This window comes from Hemiscyllium ocellatum, chromosome 50 (assembly GCF_020745735.1).
Source record: "Hemiscyllium ocellatum isolate sHemOce1 chromosome 50, sHemOce1.pat.X.cur, whole genome shotgun sequence".
Taxonomy (NCBI): Eukaryota; Metazoa; Chordata; class Chondrichthyes; order Orectolobiformes; family Hemiscylliidae; genus Hemiscyllium; species Hemiscyllium ocellatum.
In genome coordinates this window covers 7,575,227-7,594,396 of record NC_083450.1, presented here as the reverse complement: position 1 = coordinate 7,594,396, position 19,170 = coordinate 7,575,227, and the positions used below count along the sequence as shown (strand labels likewise).

The following is a 19,170-nucleotide window of genomic DNA, read 5'->3' as shown; positions in this document are numbered from 1 at the left end:
GAAGGGATGGTGGGGAGGAAGATGAACTCCACCAGGCCTTGAATGGATCCTGGAGTAGATTTGGGGGTTGGAGCAGGAAGCAGGGGAATTTGGAGGCTGACATGGGGGGTTCTGGTGAGGGAGGGGGGGGGTCTTTACTGAGGGAGGGCACAGTCCTCAACACGCAAAGGTTCCGATGTTCTGATATTTGAAGGAAAATATTGATTTTTGGTGCACAGTTTGAGGGCAATCCTCTCTCTGAAGAATGATTGAATTTAAAATATTTTATCGCTTTTCAATTCAATAAATATTTAAGTAAAACATGCCCCTGACCTTTCCCAGGCTTTGACTAAAGTTGCATTGCCATAGCGCCTCGGATCGATCCACACCGTTTGGTAATTTCTTTCACAAATTGCGATGTTGTGACGATTGTGACGGTTTCCACACAGCAATGTTCCACAAACAGAAAATATTTTTGGCTGTTCACTCAGCACTGACCCTCCCTCAGGGCCCGCTCCCTCAGCACTGACCCTGTGACAGCACCCACTCCCTCAGCACTGACCCTGTGACAGCGCCCGTTCCCTCAGCACTGACCCTCTGACAGCGCACACTCCCTCAGCACTGACCCTCCGACAGCGCCCGCTCCCTCAGCACTGACCCTCTGACAGTGCCCGATCACTCAGCACTGGCCCTCTGACAGCACCCACTCCCTCAGCACTGACCCTCCACAGCACCCGCTCCCTCAGCGCTGACTCTCCCACAGCACCCGCTCCCTCAGCACTGACCCTCCGACAGCACCCACTCCCTCAGCACTGACCCTCCCACAGCGCCCGCTCCCTCAGCGCTGACCCTCCCACAGCACCCGCTCCCTCAGCACTGACCCTCCCACAGCGCCTGCTCCCTCAGCGCCCGCTCCCTCAGTGCTGACCCTCCCACAGCATCCCCTCCCTCAGCACTGACCCTCCGACAGTATCTGCTCTCTCAGCACTGACCCTCCGACAGCGCCCAATCCCTCAGCACTGATTCTCTGAGTGATTGTGTGAGTTGAGTCAGTGTGTGTGGGGTGGGGGTGTATGTGTGTCAATCGATATATCAGACCTTCCCTCCCTTCCACCCTCCCACCCCCCTCCCAGTCACAGCAGGGTGTACCGTCTACAAGACCCATTGCAGCCAGGCTCCTTAGACAGCACCTTCCTAAACCCGTCCCCTCTCCCCCGCTGGACGGGCGGGGGGGCAGCAGATACATGGGGAACACCAGCCCCTCTGTGATCCCCCCCCCTACACACACACACACACACACACACACACACCATCCCGAAATATCTCGGCCGTTCCTTTGGGGTCAGAATCCTGGGACTCCCTCCCTGACGGGGGCCCTGTGTCCCTACACCACACGGGGAAGGGGAGAGGGGAACTGGAGCGATTCAAGATGGCAACTCGACCCCCCCCCCAACCCAGACCTTCTCGAGCTGGGGCAATTAGGGACGGGGAATAAATGCTGGGACCCAGCCAGCAACACCCACATTCTGTGGATGAACGTGGTTAAAAAAAGAATGACAGATCAAGAACTGAGCAGGGAATCTGGCTCGTGGTTGTGTTCGCCGAGCTGGGAATTTGTGTTGCAGACGTTTCGTCCCCCTGTCTGGGTGACACCCTCAGTGCTTGGGAGTCTCCTGGGAAGTGCTTCTGTGATATTTCCTTCGGCATTTATAATGATTTATACCTGCCACTTCCGGTTGTCAGTTCCAGCTGTCCGCTGCAGTGGCCGGTATATTGGTTCCAGGTCGATGTGCTTATTGATAGAATCTGTGGATGAGTGCCATGCCTCTGGGAATTCCCTGGCTGTTCTCTGTTTGGCTTGTCCTATAATAGCAGTGTTGTCCCAGTCAAATTCATGTTGCTTGTCATCTGTGTGTGTGGCTACTAAGGATAGCTGGTCGTGTTGTTTCGTGGCTAGTTGGTGTTCATGGATGCGGGTTGTTAGCTGTCTTCCTGTTTGCCCTATGTAGTGTTTTGTGCAGTCCTTGCATGGGATTTTGTACACGACATTAGTTTTGCTCATGCTGGGTATCGGGTCCTTCGCCCTGGTGAGTTGTTGTCTGAGAGTGGCTGTTGGTTTGTGTGCTGTTATGAGTCCTAGTGGTCGCAGTAGTCTAGCTGTTCTGGCCACAACACACTGCAGTACACCAGAACTGCAAAAAGAGGAAGAAGAACACCTATACAATGTATTCACCAAAAACGGATACCCGCGCAATTTCATCAACAGACGCCTCAGGAAAAGACAACGGAACGAGGACATGCCACAACCCAAAGGACTAACCACCCTACCATACATCAGGAGCATTTCCGAACTGACAGCCAGACTACTGCGACCACTAGGACTCATAACAGCACACAAACCAACAGCCACTCTCAGCCAACAACTCACCAGGACGAAGGACCCGATACCCAGCATGAGCAAAACCAACGTAGTGTACAAAATCCCATGCAAGGACTGCACAAAACACTACATAGGACAAACAGGAAGACAGCTAACAACCCGCATCCATGAACACCAACTAGCCACGAAACAACACGACCAGCTATCCTTAGGAGCCACGCACGCAGATGACAAGCAACATGAGTTCGACTGGGACAACACTATTATTATAGGACAGGCCAAACAGAGAACAGCCAGGGAATTCCCAGAGGCATGGCACTCATCCATAAATTCTATCAATAAGCACATCGACCTGGACCCAATATACCGGCCACTGCAGCGGACAGCTGGAACTGACCACCGGAAGAGACAAACCATTATAAATGCCGGAGGAAACAACACAGAAGCACTTCCCAGGAGGCTCCCAAGCACTGAGGGTGTCACCCAGACAGGGGGAACGAAATGTCTGCAACACAAATTCCCAGCTCAGCGAACACAACCACAACAACGAGCACCCGAGCTACAAATCTTCTCCCAAACTTTGAACACCTACGGGCGAGAGACGCTAAGACGAGCCAGGGAACCTCTCCTTCTGGCTGGTACTCATCGAGTCAGGACTCCGTGACAAGATGGCTCCCTCAGTTCTCTTCATCTCTGGAGACAGACAGTAAGATTCCTTCGGAACCGACCGCAGAACGGAACAAGCGTTCGGTTTTCCGATGTGCAAGCGCTGGACTGGGGCGGACAAGGGTCAGAAATGCCAGGGCGTTCGGGGTAGGGGGAGGTGGGGGGGTGGGTGTCAGGTATCCCGAGTCAGGAACCCAAAGGTCAGCGTTGTGATCGTTCTCGAGGGCCATCAGTCTCTGCTGGTGCGATTCTGCCTTGCCCTCCCCCTCCCCCGCACCCCAATTCGGAGTCACATGGCACGGAAACAGACCTTTGAGCCCGACATGTTCATCATTCCCAAACTAAACTAGACCTTCTCCCGGACCTCGGAAGCTTTCCTGCCCATGTGCTAATCCAAATGTCTTTTAACTATACCCACAATCCACCACTGGATCGGAGCTGAGGGAGTGGGTGCTGTCGGAGGGTCAGTGCTGAGGGAGTGGGCGCTGTGGGAGGGTCAGTGCTGAGTAGCGGGAAATGTCGGAGGGTCAGTGCTGAGGTAGCGGGCAGTGTGAGAGGGTCAGCGCTGAGGGAGCGGGCACTGTCAGAGGGTCAGCGCTGAGGGAGCGGGCACTGTCAGAGGGTCAGCGCTGAGGGAGTGGGTGCTGTTGGACGGTCAGCGCTGAGGGAGTAGGTGCTGACAGAGGGTGAGTGCTGAGAGGGCAGACGCTGTGGGAGGGTCAGTGCTGAGTGAGCGGGCTCTATCAGAGGGACAGCGCAGAGGGAGTGGGTGCTTTCGTAGGGTCAGTGCTGAGGGAATGCACTGTCAGAGGGTCAGCGCTGAGGGAGTGGGTGCTGTTGGAGGGTCAGTGCTGAGGGAGTGGGCGCTGTCGGAGGGTTAGCGCTGATGGAGCGGGTGCTTTCCAAGGATCATTCTACATGCAAACTACCCTCTGTGAAAAACATATCGTCCCCTCATGAGCTTTTCAAATCTTCCTTCTCTCACCTTAAAAATGTCCCCCATCACCTTGAAATCCCCCTATCCCCAGGAAAAGACAGCTGTCATTAACTCTATCTGTACTCCTCATGGTTTTATAAAGCTCTATAATGTCATCTCTCAACCTCCAACACTCCAGTGAAAAATGTCCCAGTCTATCCAGTCTCTCCTTTGAACTCAAACTCCCCCATTCCTAGCAACATCCTGGTATATGTCTCCTGACCCCTCTCCAGTTTAATAACCTCCTTCCTGTAACAGGGTGACCAGAACTGGACACAGTTCTCCAGACGATACCTCACCAATGTCCTGTACAACCCCAACATGCAGTCAGGGAGATGTACAGCACAGAAACAAACCCTTCGGCCCATATCGTCCATGCTGACCTGACAACCCAACCTAATCTAGTCCCACCCGGCCCATCTCCCTCCAAACCCTTCCTATTCATGTCCCCATCCAGATGCCTCTTAAATGCTGTCATTGTACCAGCCTCCACCACTTCCTCTGGCAGCTCGTTCCACACACGCACCACCCTCTGTGTGAAAAGGTTGCCCTTTTATCTCTTGCCCCTCTCACCCGAAAATGCATAGAATCGCTAGGTGCAGAAACAGACCCTTTGAAGAGTATCCCACCCTGACCCATTACACCCACCCTATTACTCTACATTTACCCCTGACTAATGCACTTAACCGACACAACCCTTGACACGACTGCTAACCTGCACATCCCTGGGCACTATGGGACAATTTAGCATGGCCAACCCACCCTAACCTTCACATCCGTGGGCACTATGGGACAATTTAGCATGGGCAATCCACCCTAACCTGCACATCCCTGGACACTACGGGACAATTTAGCATGGGCAATCCACCCTAACCTGCACATCCCTGGACACTACAGAACAATTTAACATGGCCAATCCACCATAACCTGCACATCCCTGGGCACAATGGGACAATTTAGCATGGCCAATCCACCCTAACCTGCATATCCCTGGGCACTACGGAACAATTTAGCATGGCCAATCCACCCTAACCTGCACATCCCTGGACACTACAGGACAATTTAGCATGGCCAATCCACCCTAACCTGCACATCCCTGGGCACTATGGAACAATTTAGCATGGCCAATCCACCCTAACCTGAACATCCCTGGACACTACAGGACAATTTATCATGGCCAATCCACCCTAACCTGCACATCCCTGGGCACTACGGGACAATTTAGCATGGCCAATCCACCCTAACCTGCACATCCCTGGGCACTATGGAACAATTTAGCATGGCCAATCCACCCTAACCTGCACATCCCTGGGCACTACAGGACAATTTAGCATGGCCAATCCACCCTAACCTGCACATCCCTGGGCACTACGAAACAATTTAGCATGGCCAATCCACCCTAACCTGCACATCCCTGGGCACTACAGGACAATTTAGCATGGCCAATCCACCCTAACCTGCACATCCCTGGGCACTACGGAACAATTTAGCATGGCCAATCCACCCTAACCTGCACATCCCTGGGCACTACAGGACAATTTAGCATGGCCACTCCACCCTAACCTGCACATCCCTGGGCACTACGGGACAATTTAGCATGGCCACTCCACCCTAACCTGCACATCCCTGGGCACTACGGGACAATTTAGCATGGCCACTCCACCCTAACCTGCACATCCCTGGGCACTACGGGACAATTTAGCATGGCCAATCCACCCTAACCTGCACATCATTGGACTGTGGGAGGAAACCAGAGCACCCGGAGGAAACCCACACAGACCCGGAGGGAGAACGTGCAAACTCCACACAGACAGTCACCCTGAGGCTGGAATCGAACCTAGGACCCTGGCGCCGTGAGGCAGCGGTGCTGACCACTGACCCACCGTGCCACCCAGGTTCTGCCCACTTGCTCTGGACCACCCCTGGGAAAAGACCTTGTCTATCATCTTTAGGTCCCTTTTAAACATTTCCCACTTTGTCTTAAACCTATGCCCCTCTAATGTTGGTCTCTCCTACCCTGGGAGGAAGGCTGTCCACCCTGTCCATGCCCCCTCATGATTTTATAAACCTCTATAAGGTCACCCCTCAGCCTCCGACACTCCAGGGAAAACTCCCTCTATTTTGAAGTCCGTCTGTAAAATCTTCCTTCCTGTTTTGACACCGTGACAAATTGTTACGGTCCCTCTACCTTCGTGGGTTTGACGTGGGTGTTGGACTGTGGGGTGGACAGAGTTAACAGTCACCCAACACCGGGTGAGAGTCCAACAGCTTTATTTGGAAGCACCAGCTTTCGGAGCACTGCCCCTTCCTCAGGCTGGTCTGAAAGCCAGTGGTTTCTAATTAGCCTGTGGCACTATACCCCGGTGTTGTGAGATTTTTAACTTCATGAGGTGGTACCGTTTTTGGATGGCTTGTTTCTCTAGTTAGCGGAATATTCCTACCCCCATCCTGTTAGTCCAGGCATTTGGTTTGTCTGCAGCACCACCTTGGTTTTCATTATTTGTAACGGGTCCAACCACATATATTTCCCTCCCCACCTCTATCAGCGTTCTGGAGAGACCCTTCCCTGTCCGACACCCTTGTCAGGTCCCACCATCCCCACCCTCCCATCCCGGCACCTTCCGCTGCCACTGTAGGAACTGCAAAGCCTGCGTCCACACCTCCTCCCTCACCTCCGTCCACAGGAGCCTTCCACTTCCAACAGATATCCACCTGCACATCCACTAATATCATCTACTGTACCCGTTGCTCCCGATGCGGCCTCCTCTACATTGGGGAGACTGGGCGCCTCCGAGCAGAGCGCTTTAGGGACCATCTCCGGGACACCCGCGCCAATCAACCCCACCGGCCCGTGGCCCAACATTTCAACTCCCCCCTCCCACTCTGCCGAGGACATGGAGGTCCTGGGCCTCCTCCACCGCCGCTCCCTCACCACCAGACGCCTGGAGGAAGAACGCTCCAACCCCAGGGCTTCACCAGTTTCTCCATATCCCCTCCCCCCCCCCCCCCCACCGTATCCCAATCCCTCCATCTCGGCACCGCCCTCCTGACCCGTCCATCGCCTTTCCCACCCATCAGCTCCGCCCTCCCCTTCTACCACCATTACCTCCACCTACCCATTGCTCTGTCAGCTACCTTCTTTCCCAACCCCACCCCCCATTAGCCTCTCAGCACCCCACCCTGGCCCACAAGCCTCATTCCTGATGAAGGGCTCATGCCCGAAACGTGGATTCTCCTGCTCCCCGGATGCTGCCGGACCTGCTGGGCCTTTGCAACACCGCACTCTCGACAACGGTCTCGCTGCCTTACACTCGGTCTGTAGACCACCTCTTCATTCGCTAGTCGGCTGTGTGTTCCTTCATCTGACCACCCGCGGGGGACATTATTATTATTCGGCCTCACATTCAGTCCAGCACTCCTCGCCACACCACTCGTCCTGAACTCCCTGGGGTTACCTTGCTGGGATCTCTCGGCCTATGCGTTAGAACATAGAACATAGAAAAATACAGCGCAGTACAGGCCCTTCGGCCCTCGGTGTTGCACCGATCCAAGCCCACCTAACCTACACTAGCCCACTTTCCTCCATATGCCTATCCAATGCCCGTTTAAATGCCCATATAGAGGGAGAGTCCACCACTGCTACTGGCAGGGCATTCCATGAACTCACGACTCGCTGAGTAAAGAATCTACCCCTAACATCTGTCCTATACCCACCACCCCTTAATTTAAAGCTATGCCCCCTCGTAATAGCTGACTCCATACGTGGAAAAAGGTTCTCATGGTCAACCCTATCTAAACCCCTAATCATCTTGTACACCTCTATCAAGTCACCCCTAAACCTTCTTTTCTCCAATGAGAACAGCCCCAAGTGCCTCAGCCTTTCCTCATACGATCTTCCTACCATACCAGGCAACATCCTGGTAAACCTCCTCTGCACCCGTTCCAGTACCTCCACATCCTTCCTATAGTATGGCGACCAAAACTGCACACAATACTCCAGATGCGGCCGCACCAGAGTCTTATACAACTGCAACATGACCTCAGGACTCCGGGGTGGCACGGTGGCACAGTGGTTAGCACTGCTGCCTCACAGCGCCAGAGACCTGGGTTCAATTCCCGCCTCAGGCGACTGACTGTGTGGAGTTTGCACGTTCTCCCCGTGTCTGCGTGGGTTTCCTCCGGGTGCTCCGGTTTCCTCCCACAGTCCAAAGATGTGCGGGTCAGGTGAATTGGCCATTCTAAAAATTGCCCTTAGTGTTAGGGGCAGGGGTAAATGTAGGGGTAGGGGTATGGGTGGGTTGCGCTTCGGCGGGTCGGTGTGGACTTGTTGGGCCGAAGGGCCTGTTTCCACACTGTAAGTAATCTAATCTAATCTAAAAAAAAACTCGATTCCTCTACCAATAAAGCCCAGTACACCATATGCCTTCTTCACAGCACTATTTAACTGGGTGGCAACTTTCAGAGATCTGTGTACATGGACACCAAGATCCCTCTGCTCATCCACACTACCAAGTAGCCGACCATTAGCCCAGTACTCCATCTTCTTGTTACTCTTACCAAAGTGAATCACTTCACATTTAGCGTTGTGTGTCTGCGGTGCTCCCCTCTCACGTCGCCTGGTGAAGGGGAAGCCTGTGATTTCAAACCAACCCATGGGACCGTCGTCTCTGATCCCATCGGAGGAGGAATTCCGAGTTTGAGAAAAAGAGACTCAACCTTGAGACCCCGCGGACATCGAGTGGGTTCAAGGGGCGCCCACGCGGGTAAAAGGGTGAAATATTTCGATTATTGTCCTTAAATAACGTCAACGTAAGTGCGAGCGCAACATTAGGATCGACACCTTCTACACCTTGAACCTGTTTTCCCGCCCCGTTCAGTTCAGTTACGGCGGTTTCACAGGCCCCACAGTGCTGCCTGATTCTGGTAACCTTTGACCCTCCCTGACCTAGCAACCGCTGCCTGAGAAATAAATCAGGACTCGCCTTTGCTATTGAGCCATGCAGCACAGAAACAGACCCTTCGGTCCAACTCGTCCAGATATCCTCAACCAATCGAGTCCCGTTTGGCCCCTATCCCTCCAAACCCTTCCTATCCATGTCCCCATCCACCTATTAGATGCTGTCATTGTACCAGCCTCCACCACTTCCTCTGGCAGCTCATTCCATACACGTACCACTCTCTGTGTGAAAAAGTTGCCCTTTCCCCTCTCACCCTAAACCTATCCCCTTCTAGTTCTGGACTCCCCCCTCCACACCCCAGAGAAAAGACCTTGTCTATTTACCCTATTGGGAAACCTCTATAAGGTCACCCCTCGGCCTACGATGCTCCAGGGAAAACAGCCCGCAGCCTGTTCAGCCTCTCACAGACTAGGGACAGCACAGGAACGGGCCCAATGGCCCACGGTGTTATTAAACTAATCCCTTCTGCCTGCCCTCGGTCCATATCCCTCCATTCCTTGCAAATTCATGGGCTTATCCAAAAGTCCCTTAAACGCTCTTGTTGTCTGCATCCCTTGTCGATCTATGTGCTGATCTAAAAACCCCTTAAACGCTCCAATCGTGCCTGTCTCCACCATCATCCCTGGCACCACCTTCCAGACCCCTGTCACTCTCCATCTAAAAAAACAAACCTGCCCCTCACGTCACCTTTGAACTTTCCCCCTCTCTCACCTTAAATGGTATCAGACATTTCAGCCCTGGGAAAAGTATTCTGTCAACATTATCCATGCACAATTTTTACAGACTTCTATCGACTCTCCCTCCCCCCCCACCAAGAGAAAGCAACCTGAGCTTTTCCAGCCTCTGCGTCTGGCCCCTGCCCTTTCTCCCTGCTGCTCAAACCCCCCAACATCCTTGTCAACCCTTCTCCGAACCCTTTCGAGTCGCACGGCGTCCTTCCTGCAGCCGGGAGACCAGGATTGCAGGCAGTATTCCGAAGTGGCCTCACCAGCCACAGCCGCAACGTGACCTCCTGCACCCGAGGCAGACAGGAACGCGTTACCAAACGCCTTCTTCCCTGTCCTGTCGACCTGAGGCTCCACTTTCGAGGAGCTCTGAAAGCCGTCTGGAGGACAGAAATTCGAAGGACTCTCTGAGAAAAGCGAAGAGATTCTGCCCTGTCCTGATCCTGAATGCGGGATTCCCACTTTGGAACCAGTGGGAATCTCTGACCAGAGGAGAGATATTCTTTCTACATCAATACTGCTAAGAGCTCTTTTTTAGATTAGATTAGATTACTTACAGTGTGGAAACAGGCCCTTCGGCCCAACAAGTCCACACCAACCCGCCGAAGCGCAACCCACCCATACCCCTACATTTACCCCTTACCTAACACTACGGGCAATTTAGCATGGCCAATTCACCTGACCCGCACACCTTTGGACTGTGGGAGGAAACCGGAGCACCCGGAGGAAACCCACGCAGACACGGGGAGAACATGCAAACTCCACACAGTCAGTCGCCTGAGGCGGGAATTGAACCCTGGTCTCGGGCACTGTGAGGCAGCAGTGCTAACCACTGTGCCACCCACAATGCCATGTAGAAAATCTCCAGGAGACGCAGAGAGTTCTTCAAGAACTTTTATTTGCAAATAAAAAAACCGTGACACTCAGAAAGCAGATTCTCAAATGCCCACGAACCTCAGGGTCCGTGGATTTTTATATCTTTTATTTAATTATGTTTCTGTTAGCTTATGTCCAACTATATTAACCAACGTACCTCACTCGAACTACACAATAAACCAGTGAGGTTAGTTCTCATTATCCCCTCAGTTGTCCCACTGTAGTTTTTCCTACGTTCTACTTAATGTTATTCTAATGTCACGGTCAGATATTGAGCGTCAGCTTTCATTCTAGACCCCACCTAATGTCGTGATTAGATATTTATTGTCAATAGTCTCAAGCAGGCTGACTCTACGAACTATTGATCAGACATTAAATGTCATGTCTAAAATATTTATGGTCTCAAATTTGTCATGACGATATTGAATGGGGAGGTTAACTTTACTAACTGTGTTATCGTATCTTGCTATGGTGATCTTTCAGCCTCAACCTTACTCTACTAATTTAGCCAGTAACAGTGGTGGGCTCTCCCTCTTTATGGGCATTTAAACGGGCATTGGATAGGCATATGGAGGAAAGTGGGTTGGTGTAGGTTAGGGGGGCTTGGATCGGCGCAACATCGAGGGCCGAAGGGCCTGTACTGCGCTGTATTTTTCTATGTTTTATGTTCTATGATGTAACAGCGTTCCACTGTTCTGATCCCACCCTGCCTTCCACAGACCCCTTGCAACAGTGGTCTCCATGCTTTAACCCTTCCCTGGCTTTCATGTTCTATATTCCCATACCCTCAGGTTCTTAGAGACATAGAGTCATAGAGATGTACAGCACGGAAACAGACCCTTCGGCCCACCCCGTCATAGAGATGTACAGCACGGAAACAGACCCTTCGGCCCAACCCGTCATAGAGACGTACAGCACAGAAACAGACCCTTCGGCCCACCCCGTCATAGAGATGTACAGCACGGAAACAGACCCTTCGGCCCAACCCGTTATAGAGATGTACAGCACGGAAACAGACCCTTCGGTCCAACCCGTCCAGCTATCCCAACCCAATCTAGTCCCACCTGCCAGCACCCGGCCCATATCCCTCCAAACCCTTCCTATTCATGTCCCCATCCAGATGCCTCTTAAATGTTGCAATCGTACCAGCCTCCACCACTTCCTCTGGCAGCTCATTCCACACACGTACCACCCTCTGTGTGAAAAAGCTACCCTTTAGGTCTGTTTTATATCTTTCCCCTCTCACCCTAAACCTGTAATCTCCTAGTTGTTGTTAGTTAAAGTGGAAAACAGGTCTAGTCTTTGTTCAGACAAAAACCTAGCCTGTCCAGGCAGAGCTTTTGCCCGAAACGTCGATATTCCTGCTCCTCGGATGCTGCCTGACCTGCTGTGCTTTTCCAGCACCACTCTAATCTAGACTCTGGTTTCCAGCATCTGCAGTCCTTGTTTTTACCCAGGTATTAGATGCGTAGACTTTTTTTCTGAACTGTTTTTAATCCAGTCCTTGGACGAGGGAACCAATACTGAGCCCCAGAATTATATTATCCAGCTGGAGAGGGCTCAGGATGAGATTTCCCGGGATGTTGCTGGGAGTGGAAGGTTTCAGTTGTCAGGAGAGGCTTGGACGTTTTTCCCTGGAGTGTCGGAGGTTGAGAGGTGATTCTCAAAGGGGGAGAGGGACCAGCAGGAGGTCACGGTCCACAGTGGCACCAACGAAGGGAAAAGGATGAGATTCTGAGGGGGAGACGTAGGAGGTTAGGCAGGAATTTGCGAAGGAGGACCGCAAGAGTGGGAATATCTGGATTTCTCCCGGTGCTATGAGCTAGTGAGGGTGGGAAGAGGAGGAAAGGGTGGATGAATGCGTGGCTGAGGAGCTGAAAAAGGTTCACATTTTTGAATCTCTTTTGGGGTAGAAGTGATCTGTACAAGAAGGATGGATTTCACCTGAATTGGAAGGGGACCAATATACTGGCAGGGAGATTTGCTAGAACTGCTCGGGAGGATTTAAACTAGTCAGGTGGGGGTGGGACCCAGGAAAATAGTGAGGAAAGAGATCGATCTGAGACCGGTACAGCTGAGAACAGAAGTGAGTCAAACGGTCAGGGCAAGCAGGGACAAGGAAGGGCTAATAAATTAAACTGCATTTATTTAAATGCAAGGGGCCTAACAGGGAAGGCAGATGAACTCAGGGCATGGTTAGGAACGTGGGACTGGGATATCATAGCAATTACAGAAACATGGCTCAGGGATGGGCAGGACTGGCAGCTTAATGTTCCAGGATACAAATGCTACAGGAAGGATAGAAAGGGAGGCAGGAGAGGAGGGGGAGTGGTGATTTTGATCAGGGATAGCATTGCAGCTGTGCTGAGGGAGGATATTCCCAGAAATACATCCAGGGAAGTTACTTGGTTCGGACTGAGAAATAAGAAAGGGATGATCACCTTATTGGGATTGTATTATAGACACCCCCTAATCGTCAGAGGGAAATTGAGAAACAAACTTGTAAGGAGATCTCAGCTATCTGTAAGAATAATAGGGTGGTTATGGTAGGGGATTTTAACTTTCCAAACATAGCCTGGGACTGCCATAGTCATAAGGGTTTAGATGGAGAGGAATTTCTTAAGTGCGTGCAAGACAATTTTCTGATTCAGTATGTGGATGTACCTACTAGAGAAGGTGCAAAACTTGACCTACTCTTGGGAAATAAGGCAGGGCAGGTGACTGAGGTGTCAGTGGGGGAGCACTTTGGGGCCAGCGACCATCATTCTATTAGATTTAAAATAGTGATGGAAAAGGATAGACCAGATCTAAAAGTTGAAGTTCTAAATTGGAGAAAGGACAATTTTGACGGTATTAGGCAAGAATTTTCAAAAGCTGATTGGGGGCAGATGTTCGCAGGTAAAGGGACGGCTGGAAAATGGGAAGCCTTCAGAAATGAGATAATGAGAGTCCAGAGAAAGTATATTCCTGTCAGGGTGAAAGGGAAGGCTGGTAGGTATAGGGAACGCTGGATGACGAAAGAAATTGAGGGTTTGGTTAAGAAAAAGAAGGAAGCATATGTCAGATATAGACAGGATAGATCGAGTGAATCCTTAGAGGAGTATAAAGGCAGTAGGAGTAAAAATTCAGAGGGAAATCAGGAGGGACAAACGGGGACATGAGATAGCTTTGGCAAATACAATTAAGGAGAATCCAAAGGGTTTTTACAAATATATTAAGGACAAAAGGGTAACTAGGGAGAGAATAGGGCCCCTCAAAGATCAGCAAGGCAGCCTTTGTGTGGAGCTGCAGAAACTAAATGAATATTTTGCGTCAGTATTTACTGGGGAGAAGGATATGGGAGATATAGACTGTAGGGAAATAGATGGTGACATCTTGCAAAATGTCCAGATTACAGAGGAGGAAGTGCTGGATGTCTTGAAATGGGTAAAAGTGGATAAATCCCCAGGACCTGATCAGGTGTACCCCAGAACTCTGTGGGAAGCTAGAGAAGTGATTGCTGGGCCTCTTGCTGAGATATTTGTATCATCGATAGTCACAGGTGAGGTGCCGGAAGACTGGAGGTTGGCAAATGTGGTGTCACTGTTTAAGAAGGGCGGTAAGGACAAGCCAGGGAACTATAGACCAGTGAGCCTGACCTCGGTGCTGGGCAAGTTGTTGGAGGGAATCCTGAGGGACAGGATGGACATGTATTTGGAAAGGCAAGGACTGATTCGAGATAGTCAACATGGCTTTGTGCGTGAGAAATCACGTCTCACAAACTTGATTGAGTTTTTTGAGGAAGTAACAAAGAGGATTGATGAGGGCAGAGTGTTGGATGTGATCTATATGGATTTCAGTAAGGCGTTCGACAAGGTCCCCCATGGGAGACTGGTTAGCAAGGTTAGATCTCATGGAATACAGGGAGAACTAGCCATTTGGATACAGAAGTGGCTCAAAGGTAGAAGACAGAGGGTGGTGGTGGAGGGCTGTTTTTCAGACTGGGGGCTTGTGACCAGTGGAGTGCCACAAGGATCGGTGTTGGGTCCTTTACTTTTTTTGTCATTTACAGAAATGATTTGGATGTGACCATAAGAGGTACAGTTAGTAAGTTTGCAGATGACACCAAAATTGGAGGTGTGGTGGACAGCGAAGAGGGTTACCTCAGATTACAACAGGATCTGGACCAGATGGGCCAATGGGCTGAGGAGTGGCAGATGGAGTTTAATTCAGATAAATGCGAGGTGCTGCATTTTGGGAAAGCAAATCTTAGAAGGACTTATACACTTAATGGTAAGGTCCTAGGGAGTGTTGCTGAACAAAGAGACCTTGGAGTGCAGGTTCATAGCTCCTTGAAAGTGGAGTCGCAGGTAGATAGGATAGTGAAGGTGGCATTTATTATGCTTTCCTTTATTGGTCAGAGTATTGAGTACAGGAGTTGGGAGGTCATGTTGTGGCTGTACAGGACATTGGTTAGGCCACTGTTGGAATATTGCGTGTAATTCTGGTCTCCTTCCTATCGGAAAGATGTTGTGAAACTTGAAAGGGTTCAGAAAAGATTGACAAGGATGTTACCAGGGTTGGAGGGTTTGAGCTACAGGGAGAGGCTGAACAGGCTGGGGCTGTTTTCCCTGGAGCGTCAGAGGCTGAGGGGTGACCTTATAGAGGTTTACAAAATTATGAGGGGCATGGATAGGGTAAATAGACAAAGTCTTTTCCCTGGGGTGGGGGGAGTCCAGAACTAGAGGGGAATAGGTTTAGGGTGAGAGGGGAAAGATATAAAAGAGACCTAAGGGGCAACTTTTTCACACAGAGGGTGGTGCATGTATGGAATGAGCTGCCAGAGGATGTGGTGGAGGCTGGTACAATTGCAACATTTAAGAGGCATTTGGATGGGTATATGAATAGGAAGGGTTTGGAGGGATATGGGCCGGGTGCTGGCAGGTGGGACTAGATTTGGGTTGGGATATCGGGTCGGCATGGACAGGTTGGACCGAAGGGTCTGTTTCCGCACTGTACATCTCTGTAGACCGGACGTTGTTTAGAGTCATAGAGTCTATTCAAGCAGCGCCTGGTCTACAGAGAGTACTCAAACAGCGCCCGGTCTACAGGGAGTATTCACACAGCGCCCGGTCTACAGGGAGTATTCAAACAGCACCCGGTCTACAGGGAGTATTCAAACAGCGCCCGGTCTACAGGGAGTATTCAAACAGCGCCCGGTCTACAGGGAGTATTCAAACAGCGCCCGGTCTACAGGGAGTATTCACACAGCGCCCGGTCTACAGGGAGTATTCAAACAGCGCCCGGTCTACAGGGAGTATTCAAACAGCGCCCGGTCTACAGAGAGTGTTCACACAGCGCCCGGTCTACAGTGTATGAGTGCATTGTGTGTGGTTATCTCTCCACGCTTCAGGCTCACTGCCTTTATTCCTGATGAAGGGCTTTTGCCCGAAACGTCGATTTCGCTGCTCCTTGGATGCTGCCTGAACTGCTTTGCTCTTCAGCACCACTGACCCAGAACCTGTCTGGGTGTCAGTCCGTTCCTGTGTCTCCCTGTTGGGTGACCAGGTTGGAGGTTTCCTCCCTTGTGTTCCTGGTACTCCAGTGGGCCATGCCGTGCCCTGCTAACTGTCCATAATTGTGCTGTATTAGATTAGATTCCCAATACCGTGGAAACAGGCCCTTCGGCCCAACAAGTCCACACCGACCCTCCGAAGAGCAGCCCACCCCCCTACATTCACCCCTGACTAATGCACCTGACACTATGGGACCATTTAACATGACCGATTTCCCCCTTTGGGCTGTGGGAGGAAACCGGAGCACCCGGAGGAAACCCACGCAGATACAGGGGGAATGTGCAAACTCCACACAGAGAGTTACCCGAGGTGGGAATTGAACCCGGGTCCCTGGCGCTGTGAGGCAGCGGCGCTAACCCCTGTGCTGCCCCCATGGTGGTTTTTCCTTTTAGCGGGATCTTGCTGTGTGTCTGTGACTGTCGCCCGGTGAGGAGGGGAGGGGGGGTGTGGGGATTATCCGTCCTGTGATGTTGGGGAGCTGACGGTGTACCTGTTGTGTCTGACCCACAGCCAATGCCAACAACCCCCTGGCCCAGCTGACTGTCTGGTTTACCATCGCCTTAACCACCGTCATCTGCATTGTGCCCGTCGTTGCCTTTCGCTTCCTCAAACCGGAGCTGAAGCCCCGGCTTGCTGACACGGTAAGATCCCACCCTCCAGGTTTTGGAGTAACCCGCCCAGCTAGCAGATCCCGACCACCCCTTGTCCCGGTTCCGTGGACTGTATGGACGAGGCAGGCGGGGGATCTTGGTCAACTGGTCCAATCCAGGGCCTTTTATCAGCCTTATATTCATTTGTCTTAGCCCTCCCGCCCTTTTGTGATTGGCCCTCCCGCCCTTTTGTGATTGGCCCTCCCTGGCCCTCCCGCCCTTTTGTGATTGGCCCTCCCGCCCTTTTGTGATTGGCCCTCCCTGGCTCTCCTACCCTTTGTGATTGGCCCTCCCGCCCTTTTGTGATTGGCCCTCCCTGGCTCTCCTACTCTTTGTGATTGGCCCTCCCTGGCTCTCCTACCCTTTGTGATTGGCCCTCCCGCCCTTTTGTGATTGGCCCTCTGCTCTTTTGTGATTGGCCCTCCCTAGCCCTCCTGCCCTTTTGTGATTGGCCCTCCCTGGCCCTCCTGCCCCTTTGTGATTGGCCCTCCCGCCCTTTTGTGATTGGCCCTCCGCTCTTTTGTGATTGGCCCTCCCTGGCCCTCCTGCCCCTTTGTGATTGGCCCTCCCGCCCTTTTGTGATTGGCCCTCCGCTCTTTTGTGATTGGCCCTCTCTGGCCCTCCCGCCCTTTTGTGATTGGCCCTCCCGCCCTTTTGTGATTGGCCCTCCCTGGTCTTCTTTCCTGTCGTTGTTGGCCCCCTCTTGCAGCTTGGCCTTTCCTTTCCCAAGCGACGGGCCCCAGGCCCTCCCGCTGCGTCTCCTGATCGGTAGGCCTCAGGCCTTTGCCTGGTTCTCACTCCTGTTTCTCTTGTCACCCCCCCACCCCCCCAGGTCCGCTACACGCAGCTGGTCTGGAAGAAGCAGAAGCCTCCGCATCGCTGCCTGAGGAGGGCGGGCCAGACGGGGACCTGGCGATCAGGCTACGCCTTCTCTCACCAGGAAGGCTTCGGCGAGCTCATCACCTCCGGCAAGAACATGTGCCTGAGTTCGCTGGCCCTGTCCAGTTTCGCCAGCCGCTCCAGCTCCAGCTGGATCGACACCCTGAGGAAGAAGAAACCGACGGGTGACCAGGCCCGAAGCCCCAGCCCAGTGGTGGTGAGCGAGGAGTGCCAGGTTCTGAGGGGGAGCAAGGCCTCAAGTTAGGCCGCAAAAGGAGCTAGGGAGTCTGAGGAGGGGCAAAAAGAGCCCGGGGGGGGGGGGGGATATTGTGAGACCGACATCCCAGAGTGATGGAGTCTGGTACAATGATAACATTTTAAAGGCATCTGGATGGGGACATGAATAGGGAAGGGTTTAAAGGGATACGGGGCAAGTCCTGGCAAATGGGGCTCGATTGGGTTGGTATATCTGGGTCGGCATGGATGAGTTGGGCCGAAGGGTCTGTTTCCATGCTGTACATTTATCTGACTCTAAATGGGACTAGATTGGGTTGGGATATCTGGTCGGCGTGGACGGGTTGGGCCGAAGGGTCTGTTTCCGTGCTGTACATCTCTATGACTCTACACCAATGTGTCTCATCCAAATGGCGGGCACGGTAACCTGAGATTGGCCCTCTTAGTGACATGAGGTCAAAGGTTAATATTTGTTTTCCCCGCTCCATCTACACCCCCCCCCCCCTTGTCCCACCGACCTCCCGTCTTTGCTTTTGAAAGTTTGTTTGTTTTAACCCCCAAGATGGAAGGTTGGTGGGCGGCCCTATTGTCAGGACATGGTTCAGACTGCAACCTCTAGGTGACCTTTGACCTCCCATCTGCCTGGTTTTTAGGTTGGGGGAGGAATGGTTTGGGGTGGGAAACTGGACACAGGCCCTCTGATCCCAGGCTCCCTTGGCCATTTCTCTCCCAACTAGTACCCATCGTTCTCAGCCAATGGGAGCACGGTGAGCTCTCTCTCTCTCTCTCTCTCTCATCTATCCCTCTCTCTTTCTCTCTCTCGTCTGTCTCTCTCTCATCTATCTCTCACTCAATCGCCCCCTCGAACCTCGCTCTCTCTCTCTCTATCTCTTGCTCTGTCTCTCTCTCTCCTTCTGTCTTTCTCTCTCTCTCTTTTTTAGATCTTTCTTCTCTCACCTTAAACATATGTCCATCAGTCCTGAAATCCCCCATCTCAGGAAAAGTTTATCAAATCATACATATCTTTTCCCTAAGGTCATCATTCAGCCTCCTACGCACCAGGGGAATAAATCCCAGCCTCTCGTACAGTCAGAGAGATGTACAGCACGGAAACAGAACACTTGGCCCAACCCGTCCATGCTGACCAGATATCCCAACCCAATTTAGCTCCATTTGCCAGCACCCGGCCCATCTCCCTCCAAACCCTTCCTATCCATGTCCCCATCCAGATGCCTTTTAAATGCTGTCATTGTACCAGCCCCCACCACTTCCTCTGGCAGCTCATTCCATAC

The 19,170-nt window shown here is 52.1% G+C and overlaps 1 protein-coding gene across 1 annotated transcript; it reads left to right on the top strand.

Annotated features, from left to right (window-relative positions):
* The first annotated feature begins 3,541 nt into the window (after positions 1-3,541).
* LOC132805542 (phospholipid-transporting ATPase ID-like) lies at positions 3,542-17,909 on the top strand. Its single transcript, XM_060820652.1, has 3 exons — positions 3,542-3,551; positions 16,626-16,756; positions 17,598-17,909. Exons 1-3 carry the CDS (start codon positions 3,542-3,544, stop codon positions 17,907-17,909), a joined length of 453 nt encoding a protein of 150 aa, XP_060676635.1.
* The last annotated feature ends 1,261 nt before the right edge of the window (positions 17,910-19,170 follow it).

Bases quoted from the DNA above. Each gene is read 5' to 3' on its own strand.
- LOC132805542 (XM_060820652.1), top strand. The intron at 16,757-17,597 runs GTAAGATCCCAC...CCACCCCCCCAG, and splicing joins AGCCCCGGCTTGCTGACACG to GTCCGCTACACGCAGCTGGT.